Source organism: Capsicum annuum, chromosome 2 (assembly GCF_002878395.1).
Source record: "Capsicum annuum cultivar UCD-10X-F1 chromosome 2, UCD10Xv1.1, whole genome shotgun sequence".
NCBI classification, from domain to species: domain Eukaryota; kingdom Viridiplantae; phylum Streptophyta; class Magnoliopsida; order Solanales; family Solanaceae; genus Capsicum; species Capsicum annuum.
Genome location: NC_061112.1, coordinates 138,603,065 through 138,614,274, shown reverse-complemented (window position 1 = coordinate 138,614,274; position 11,210 = coordinate 138,603,065). Strand labels below are relative to the sequence as shown.

The window sequence follows — 11,210 nt, the reverse complement described above, 5'->3', positions numbered from 1 at the left end:
TTATATTTTTTTTAAATCGGTAAAAATATATATAATTAAAATGATAATAGATCACTTTTTAATGTTCATATGGTAAATGTTCTAATTTGTCGATTCAAGTTATGCGACAAAATTTGGCCAACTCAAAATTAAAAACAACTCTTGATCTAAGAAGGCTATCATAAACACGACTCTTCTGCATTTGGTTTTTATTATTGGGACAGAAAGTGTGAAATAATTTAGAAATATCAATTCCATTTTACTTATCTAGAATAGAGAAGATAAAAGCAATATTAATGTTTTGCCGCCGAGATTCAGTTCACTAGTTTCAACTTGCTTCTGTCAAAGGTCAGGGATCTTGGCTACTAATTGACCTTTTCATAATCATGGGTCCCATCAATCAGCCGTCATTGCTGGGAAGGCCCACAGGGCCGTTAAATTCAACCGTCTTTAACTTCCTCACAGCCCTTCTCCATACCCAAAAGTCCCATTGTCACTTGTCTAATTTAACCCTTTCTGTAACTTTTTACTTTTTAGGCACAGTAATTAGTGATTTCTCTGCTTAATCCAACTTCTATTTAAACTCCCGCAATCCCGCTCCCAAACACATCCACACTTAGTACCTTAAAGTTTAAACTAATACTTGAAAATTACGAATTAACTATCCTAATCCCAATACTCTCTTCCTTCTTAAATAATCTCTAACCCGTTTTAACCGGAGCCGACACAGTTGCCGACCTTACACTGTGGCGGTACTTCATTTCCCCTTCAACGTCGGTCCAAAGTTTTTCCTATAAATATCTGAATCCTCGTAAGATTCAGCTCCCAACTCCTTCAAAACAACTTACGCAAAACAGAGTACCATCATTACAATGGAGAAAGCTCAAGTTTTCCTTCCCCTGCTTGGTTTATGCTTCATATTCCTAATTTCAGGTGAGATTTTTGTTCGCGTTTAGTTTTATTTGTCATGTTGAGAACCACAAGTTTTGACTAACACTATATTGATTTTACCTGATTCAATTTAGCTTCGATGATTAAAATGTGACAAGTATTGTTTTGGTTAATAATTGTTGTCGTAAAATCTTGAAGTTTTGGTGTTCATTTTATTTTTGAAAAACAGGGGTGTCGTCAGCAACATTTACATTAGTAAACCAGTGCAGTTATACTGTATGGCCGGGGATATTATCTGGTGCAGGAACAACCCAGCTTTCTCCTACTGGATTTCAGCTGAATCCAGGTCAATCCATTCCCGTTTCTGTTCCGGCAGGTTGGTCCGGTCGTTTTTGGGGTCGGACTTTCTGCTCCCAAGATTCCACCACTGGTAAATTCACCTGCGTAACAGGTGATTGTGGCTCCGGAGCACTAGAATGCACCGGCGGAGCTGCTCCGCCAGCGACACTAGCTGAGTTCACACTCAACGGCGCCGATGGACTGGATTTCTACGACGTTAGCCTTGTGGATGGTTACAACTTACCCGTGTTGGTAACCCCACAAGGTGGTACCGGCGCCGGAAACTGTACGGCAACTGGTTGCGTTGTGGAACTTAACGGGCCGTGTCCGGCGGAGCTGAAGCTGATGAGTACCGGCACCGGCGGAGGCGGTGATGAGTGCGTGGCGTGCAAAAGCGCGTGTGAAGCGTTTGGAGATCCGAAGTATTGTTGTAGTGGGGCATTTGCTACGCCGGATACATGCAAGCCGAGTGATTACTCGGAGTTTTTCAAGAGTTCATGCCCACGCGCATACAGCTATGCGTATGATGATGGAACAAGCACCTTCACTTGTGCTTCTGCAGATTATGTCATCACATTTTGTCCTGCACCTTCAACTAGGTACATATATACATTATGATTCTCCAATTTTCCTAATCAAGCATTGGTCATAAATTTTTAAATTTTTCTTTATTTACTTGCTTAGACATGAAATTTGATCAAGATTGTTAAATATTTTCAAATTCTCAAAAACTAGCATAGACCCGTTCTTAGGATTTTTGGAACTTCCATTTAGAAGTTTTAAAAAAAAGGATTCTATTTGTTGTACTTCAAAGAAGTCAAATTTTAAGTTTTAACTTCGAAATCGTTTTACCAAAATGTTAGTTTTAGTATATGTCTCTTCAATTTTTCTCGTTAGTATCCCTTTCCTCTGTGGGAATTTTTTCTTCTTCTAATTAAGGATGATAATATTTGACATGAGTTGAGATGTGTGATAGAAAACAACTCTGAAGACTTCAATTATATTCAATAACTATACTAACATTTTTACAATGAACTTTAATCGATTATAACAAGCTTCTTATTCAAAGTTTCTTATTCTATAGTAAGTATTACTGTATTAGGAGTGCCCATGTGCTTTGTTAAGTAAAGATGTAGTAATATGCATGCAAAAAAGCTATTTTAGGTAGACATTTGTTGAACAAGTAACATGGAATGCAAATATTTGAGAATGATGAAGTTGAAGTTGTCTATCATGGTGTCGGAAATGGGAGCATATGTGATGTCTCATATTACCTTTTGATCATATATATCTATAACATACATGTCACACCAAAAAAGATTGTTGGTTCCATTTGAAGCAAACTATGAAATCCTAGATTAGTTGAGAGGAAGGAGGGGTTGGGAGTTTTGGGACCCATGTGCGTTGCACCATACATAGGGCTTACATCTTTGGCTTCTAATAGTCGGTTTGTTGTGTCCTACATTTTTTATTTTATTTTAATTTATCTATGGTTTTCACGTTAGTTAGATTCATATTGCTTACTTATGTCTTAACAAATTAATTAAGGCACCGTCCATGCGCTACTATCCATGTTATATCATGTCACCATTATGTTTCTTATTATTATTACTCCTATTTGCTAATAATATAACACTAATGTTGCAGTGTTAAATCGCTTGGAGGACAATACGCTGGTGGTGGCAGCAATGTTTCATCATTGATGAGTAGCAGTGGCATTTCAACCTCTGCTCCATTACCATTCTTAACAAGTTTGATGATCTCCATTGTAGCAGTCCTTTTGCAATAGATGTTGTAATTTTGGTCATTTGAGTATTGAAGTGGGCCACTAGTCAGACAAATTATTTAGCCCACTATACTTCAAAGGTATTGTTGCCGGCACAGAGAATATACCAAACTTTTGCATGTGAACACAATAGCCCAACGTCGGCCTATTTTTGGAGTGTTTGAAGAAGTGGTATCCATGTGACGTTGGAATCTTTGATTTCTTGTTTTGATAAAAAAGAAGCAGCAGCATGAAAGAGGGCTATAATAGACAAAATGGAACGAAGGAGGACAGGCCAAGTTGTAAATTGCCTATGTAATGGAATTGTTTTACTTAAAAAAGATGGTTGGTTGAGTTTAATTATATTAGCATTCAGAATAGTTCTTGTAAATAAATAAAGTGTAGACAAGGTTTAGTGGCTTGGAGTTGGAGGGATCAGTTTTATTCAAGTAATGCCTTATTGATGACATTAAAAAGGGTTGAATGTATCTACTCGAGTTTTTTGTCTTTTTAACTTATCGTGAATCAGTATGGGTGCACAATTTTGACATATTTGTAATCTGGACTAGATGAGTAGTTTAAAATTGACCGCCGTAATTCGTTGGCTTTGATGATGTAAGCAGTACATATTATCTTATCCTAAACTCTCTCCGTTTTACAATAAATTAATTCTTGAATTTGATATACATATTAAGAAAAAAAAGTAAAGACATAAATTTATCATATTTTTCTATTTTTAACCTCTTCAAAAAGTAAAGACACATGATAAATCACTCCCAATGCACATTTAATGAAGGGTAAATTTGAAAAAAAATTTCAACATCTACCTTAAATTGTGAATCATTCACTTATTTTGAAATATAAAAAAATACTTTAACAATTCATTTATTATGGAAAGAAGGGAGTAATTAAATGGATCCCACCATAAGCAGTTAAAGGAAAAACAAGTACTTCTTCCGTTTAAAAGAGAATGGCCTATTTTAACTTGAAACAAAATTTAAAAAAATAAAGAAAGATTTTTGAATCTTGTGGCCTTAAATTAAAGTAGCGTTAAATGTATCAAAATATGTTTTAATCTTGTGATCATAAACATATCATGTAGAAGTTGAAATTAAAGTATTGTAAACAAAAGAAAAGGGATCATTTTTTTTTTAACGGATTAAAAAAAAATAGATTGTTCTTTTTTAAACGGAGGAAGTACTATACAACATGCCCGCCAAACTCTATAAATTTAAATTTATTTTATACCACCAGGTTATTTTTACACTTTGTAACAAATATTTTAATATGAAAATTCTGAACTCATCTTTTTTAAAAAAATATAATACTCCCTCAATTTTAAATTATGTGTCGTTATTTTTTTGATTCGAGTCAAAAAAAATATCATTTTTTCTTATTTGATAAGTTTTTAAAAATACAATTATAATTTTACCATTGGTGGTTCCACTTAATTTTAGATATTATTACTCCTTTTTTATTTATTTTTCAATTAAAAATAGTCCCACTTGATTTTAAATATTATTACTCCTTTTTTTAAGAAGGATAATTTTGTAACTTTAACAAATTCAATATTTATTTCTTAAATATCGTGTCCCGTCAAATGACGACACATAATTTGGGATGGAATTTTTTTACACTGTTATACTCAAATTATATGACCACCTTCTATTACAGCTTGTTTGGATAGTTGTTTCTCATGATATGGTATGGTATGATTACCATGAGAATCATATTTGTTTTTATGGTATCCTAAAAATGATGGTATGGTATGGTATGGTTACATGGTTTGATACTATTTCATGATTTGGGAACCATGGAATTCCCCATTTTCCTTAACCATCAATTTGATGGTATGCCATGGTTTCCCTCTTTTTCTTCCAATTATGCCTCTGTATAATTTTGTTTAATCTTATTTTACCCTCAACCCTATTTTCTTATTCTCTTTTATGCTCTTTGCAGTAATCTCCCAGCAGCTTCAACAACAACAATGGTGAGGCTTCTGCTAAAAGCTCAAGAAAAGAAAAATAATGGCGAGACTTTTCTTTGCAGTAAGCCCAAGAAAAGAAAAACTTTGGCCCTTCCGATTAATTCTGCTAGTGATCTAAGAGGCTTCGAATTTCAGTTCAAAAGTTCAAACTTGGAAGGGTACCGATGGTGAAGTTTACAAGAACAAGAAGAGAATAGTCAATTTTAGCAATAATCAAATAAGGATATTTTAGTAAACTTACCTGTTATTATACAATAGCATACCATCAAATCAAACAAAAAAATTATAATTAAACCATAGTGAATCACATAGTCAATTCAAACATGATATTATACCATAATGCATTGTACTATATCATACCATATTATATCATACATTATTAAATCATGGCAAACCATCATCCAAACAAGCTGTTAGATGGAGTCATGGTTTCATGGACATATATAGGGAAAAAGAAAAGTACTAAAATAGAAATGAATGCAAGAGTATTGCAGCCCATGTGGAAGCTGAAATACCTTTTTTCGTTGGCAGAGATGTGTTCAGGACGATTAACATTGGAAATATCGATCGTTCTGAATTTCATAATAAAACAATCCATATATAAAATTACACCGCCTTGCAGGAACATTTTCCTCTTCGATTATCAACATAGTGAGAACCCTAATTAATTATAAGACAAAGTTAAGATTGGAGTGACTGTGCCTGTGAGGATTAACATCACTTATTCTGAATCTGAAAAGTGAAAGGTGAAGAATGGATTGGGCATTTTATTTTATTTGATTTTTATATTAAAAATATCTTTTTCACTTGTTTTAGCAAATAAAGAAAAAAAACATTATTTTTCTTTGGATACAACTGTTATCTTAAATAAATACCCAACGTACTAATAGATCAAATTTTGATTTTTTAAAGAAAATTTAATTTAGTTTCTCCTCTATTTTATTTTACTTGGCTCTTTTGCTATTCCAATTTATTTTTTCAATTTATGAAATTAAATGAAGTTTATCATATTGTTGAGTGTCTCACATCAGAAAAGGAATGAGTAATTAATTTCCTTATATAGACCTGAGCAATCCTGCCCTCATGAGTTAACTTTTGGGGTTGAGTTAGGCTCAAGATCCATTCTTTATCATGATATTAGAGTCAGGTCCATCCCAAATCTTTGTTCATCAGTGTTGAGCCCCCATGTTATATTGTCCACGCTCTTCCAATATCTCCTGTACCATTAAATGACTACATAAAATTTATAATACACAAATTTATATTTTCAAAACATATCTAATAAGGTTAATTTAGTAAAATAATTCTTTTCTCAAGTATAGTATCAACAGGGGCGGACCTATGTAGGATTTTTGGGTGTTTCGGCACCCACTGAACTCAATGCGGAATAGATATAGTTACATAAAAAAATATAGGAAAATAAGTAAAAAATATATAAAAGCACCCATTATAACAAAAAGTTGGGTGAGTACATTGATATTTAGGTTGGTGTTAAGGTCCTTTACTAAAGGAGGTCCTGAATTTAAACCTCATTGGGATAATTTTTTAATTTTTCTTAATTTTTTAATTTTTTAAGCACCCAATATAAGGAATAAGAGAGTAATAAGCTTCTAAAATTAAGTGTGAAACCAGGCATAATGAATCATGCCTCCATTTATGATAAATGCCTTTCAAACATCATTAATGAATTAGAATTAGTATGATTTCGTGTTAGTTTGGGTTGCCTTGATAATGAAACATATATATATATATATATATTATGCATCCACACCAGAATATGAACTAAATCTATCAGAATCATTCATAGCCGAAACACTGGAAATTAGCACCAAAATAGTAATCATTCAAACCAATCACCCTTCTTATCCAATTATTCAACTTCAAAACAACCACCATTACAAATTTTATCACTTCCTCCCTCCATTTTTATTTATCCATTTTACTTATTAAAATTAGTATATGCCACACTATTATTTGTTCGCTTTAATAATCAAGAGATAATTTATCATGTAATTCTTAATTTATATTATCAATTAATATAGTCATTTCGTAATACTCCTTCCGTCCCATTTTACTTGTTCCAAATTTCCTAATTTGATTTCTCATTTTACTTATCGTTTTTTACAAGAAGAGATAAAAAAATTTTTTTTTTTTATGTTTTACCCTTGCGTTAATTACTTTTTCTTCAAATTAAAATATGAAAATCATTTACTAGGGGTAATATGGTAAACTAACGATGTTATTAATTTTTTTTTTAATCAATTTACCAAGTTAAGTAGAACGGGACGGAGGAAGTATATGTTTCAAAATACTAAATTTATTATAAATTCAAAGGATGATATGAGAAAATTTACTTGAAATAAGTAAAAATTAAATTTGCTTTGAAATACTCCACTACCATGTGGATAAAAAGTAAAAATTTTGTTCTACTAAAACGGTATTATAAAATTCCCATTAAGGGTTAAAAAACCACGAGAAAGTGTCCCCTAAATATAATACTAGAAGAAATCCCATTGGAGACTAGTCAGCATTCCCAATTCGATCTTTACGTACTCAGCTAAAGATGACATGAATTAATAGATCAAGAAAAATAAGATAGAAAAGCTAATTAATGCCAGTTCATAAAGTCATCAAAGTTGCAATATTGCTGATCTGCATCTTTAGCGGTTTTTTATCCATGTACCGTTAAGTGGTTATCTGATGAGATAAACATGCAAAAAGATTTTTCTTTTTTTTTTTAAAAAAAAAAAGGTAAAAAGGTATACTGCTCAGTTAGTAAAATCAGCCATTTATAGCAGTATCTATCTGATATAAGCTGTTACAGTATTACTCATATGCCTTAGTTTTGAAGTATATTTAACAATAACGCAAATTTATTTGGCTCAATAACGAAAATTCAGTTATAACCATCATCAATAGGAATACTCGTTGGTTCCTATTTTAATTTGACACCAAGTTTAAGAAAAAAAAAAATTAATCTACAAATTAAGGATATGTAGAATATTATCATTACGAAAAGTTGAAATTAATTAATGAGCTATCAAAAGGAAAGATTATTTTTAACAACGGACTAATAAAAATAAAAAGTAGAAGAAGCAAATTAAAATGGAGGAAGCATCGTTTTTGTCCGCAGGCAAAGTTTCTTCATTGCTTTTTATTTCAACTTTTCTTATATATTATTATTATTATTATAGAAAATATTCAATTACGAAAAATTAGCTTCCATTAGACATATAATATCTCGACTTCCTCATAAGTCATAGCTAGTCGATTAGTTGTGTGTCGTATCTTAAAAACAAAACAAAACAAAAACTATGATTTTCACGTTGCGTAGATCCAAATTAAAATGCTAAGGCACCGCCCATGCTCAGCCATTACTATCATACCTAAGTCACATTAATTCCTATGCTTCTTGTCCTTCAAAAAATGTAGTAAATTAGTTGTTCTATATTGGTGTTTAATTTGTTATATATATGATACTCCTTAGTCCAAGTGACAAGTTTGCAGTCAGATATCAACTCAGGAGTGGAACTAAGTTTAAATATGTGGTGTTTCGATATTTATTAAATTTGATATAGAATAAGTATAATTTTATACACATGTATAAATAATAATATAAGATGAAAAAATGCACTTATAAAATTAAAAAATAACTTGGTGCTTTGATTTTCAGGTGGAATCTTAAAATTTTGAGTGTTAATATAAGTGTTCGAACCTTCCCGAACACCCATAACTTCTAAATCCTTAATCCGTCGCTGTATCATCGAGACAACAATACGGAAGTTGACAATAACTGTTGGGTTCAATAGGATGTGTGAATGAAAAATGGAGGAAATTCTTGGAGGGAAAATGAGCTCTCACTTAAAATGAAAGTATACTCACTAAAGAAAAATCTACTTCTCCCACATTGGTAAGAGAAAATAATTTTATTATGTTTTTATTAAGAAATACTCCTTTAAGTAAATAGTATGGGAAAAATTGAGTGGTGTCTCACTTTGCCGTCATCGTTGCTTGCGCGGCCTCAGCTTTGAGATTAAAGTTTTAGACAAAGCTCATTTTATAATCTAACTGTGTGAGTATAAATAGTCGCCATAATTCCTTTTGGTTTGATTATGACCTTACCTTAAGCAATTAATTAACAAAATTTACCTACAAATTAACATGATTTGTGCTCTTCCGAACCTAAACCTGCAAGATGACTAAATTAAAAACCTTGGGTGATATATAATATCGGATTACGAGTTCCTTAACAAGATTTAATTTTAATGGAAAGGTTGATCCATCCCTTTCCAAAAGAAATTGAACCATTTGTCAGGAAACAAGACTATATGGAAATTTTCTCTATCTTATATTCCTTACCAATCATCTTTATTTATACAAGCTAAAGAATCTTCTCTTCTAAGCTAAACAAAGACTAAATATACTAAAATAAAAGAAACTTTTCTTCTAAGCTAAAAAATAAGAAACCTTCTATTCTAATTCTAAGTTGGCCCATGGTCTTGTTTGCCGCTGCCCAAATGTTTATTTCGTCTAACACCCCCCTCAAGTTGGAGGGGAAAGAAATGACACCCAATTTACACAAATTCTGATGGTGAGGAGGTCCGGCAATAGATTTGGTGAAGATGTGAGCGAGTTGATTCTTGAACGGAACAAAAGAAAGAGATATCGAGCCTGAGAGATATTGCTGACGAACAAAGTGACAGTCAAGTTCGACATGCTTCATTCGCTCATGGAAAATCGAATTTCGAGGTATATGTAAGGCTACTTGACTGTCGGAGTGAATTGGAATAGGAATTGGTGGAGGGATTGCCAGATCAGTGAGTAATCTTGTTAACCAAGTCAATTCAGAAACCAATCGCCGCATTAAGCGATATTCTGCTTCTGCAGATGAAAGAGAGACGGAGGATTGCTTCTTCGACTTTCAAGAAATTGGTGAACCACCCAAGCTGATGAAAAACCCACTAACCGATCAGCGTATAGTCCGGCAAGAAGCCCAGTTGGCATCGCAGTAGGCATGAAGAGAAAAGGATGAAGAAGCATTAAGGAATATCCCTTGATTTGGGCAAGTTCTCAAGTAACTGAGCACTCTCAGGCCTGCTTTGTAATGGTCAAGACTAGACTGTTGCATATACTGACTAAGGGTCAATACAACAAAGCATAGATCTGATCTTGTATGAGTTAAATAATTGATCTTTCTAATGAGATGTCTATAAAGACTGGGATCTGACATGAGATTGGTTGATTTTGCAGGGAATTTCACTGTAGGATCCATCGGAGAGGAGGCTGGAGGAAAATGGGAAACATCAAACTCATTAAGCAAGTATAAGGTATACTTCCGTTGGCTCAGAATAATTTCTTGGTCCTCTCTTAAAACTTCCATTCCTAAAAAATAATGCAAAGGACCTAGATTTTTAATCTTGAACTCAGTTTGAAGGAAAGCCTTGAGTTTTTTTATTTCATCAATAGCATCTCTTGTAAGTAAGATGTCATCAACGTATACTTCAACAATTGAAATGGAATCCCTTGAGCATTTAAAGAATAAGGAGTAATCATTAAGTGAAGCTGTATAACCTTTGAAATTCAAAGCCCCTGCCAGCCGGTACCATTGTCTGAAAGCTTGCTTCAACCCATAGAGAGACTTCTTGAGGTGACAAACCATGTTAGGCTTAGGTGGATCTAGACTAGGTGGAAACTTCATATAGACCTCTTCTTGTAAATTTTCTTGCAAAAAGGCATTGTTCACATTAAATTGGGAAATATCCCACCTTTTTTGGCTGCAATTGCCAAAAGACATCTGATAGTGGTCATTTTGACCACTAGGGAGAAGGTTTCATTGAAATCAACCCCTTCCTTTTGAATATCACCTAGAATCACCAATTTAGCGTTTAATCTCTCAAGTGTACCATCTGCATGTTGTTTAACTTTGTACACCCATTTGCAAGATAGTGTTTATCTGTTTTGTGGTAAATGAACAACTTCCCAGGTTTGATTAAGTAATAGGGCATCAATCTTATTCTTTATTGCTTGTACCCAACTAGGATGAGTGCAAGCTTGTGAATATATGCTAGGTTCAATAATAAAGGGAATAGATTTGAGAACAACCCGATTGGAAGCTTATAGGGCAGAGACAGACAGACAAACAGGGGCACCAGGAATAGCAAAACATGAGTCAGTAACATCACTCAGATAAACAGTGTTGCAAATGTAATCTCTTAAGTGAGAAGGTAAATTTTCAATATTTGTTCTCTG

General features: G+C 33.1%; 1 protein-coding gene across 1 annotated transcript; it reads left to right on the top strand.

Annotated features, from left to right (window-relative positions):
* The first annotated feature begins 448 nt into the window (after positions 1-448).
* On the top strand, positions 449-3,488 carry LOC107859873 (pathogenesis-related thaumatin-like protein 3.5). The gene is made up of 3 exons (XM_016705019.2): positions 449-912; positions 1,100-1,808; positions 2,857-3,488. The coding sequence occupies exons 1-3, from the start codon at positions 852-854 to the stop codon at positions 2,996-2,998; spliced, it is 912 nt and encodes a 303-aa protein (XP_016560505.2). The 5' UTR covers positions 449-851; the 3' UTR covers positions 2,999-3,488.
* The last annotated feature ends 7,722 nt before the right edge of the window (positions 3,489-11,210 follow it).

Bases quoted from the DNA above. Each gene is read 5' to 3' on its own strand.
- LOC107859873 (XM_016705019.2), top strand. From the start codon at position 852: ATGGAGAAAGCTCAAGTTTTCCTTCCCCTGCTTGGTTTATGCTTCATA. The intron at 913-1,099 runs GTGAGATTTTTG...TTTGAAAAACAG, and splicing joins CTTCATATTCCTAATTTCAG to GGGTGTCGTCAGCAACATTT. The intron at 1,809-2,856 runs GTACATATATAC...CTAATGTTGCAG, and splicing joins TGTCCTGCACCTTCAACTAG to TGTTAAATCGCTTGGAGGAC.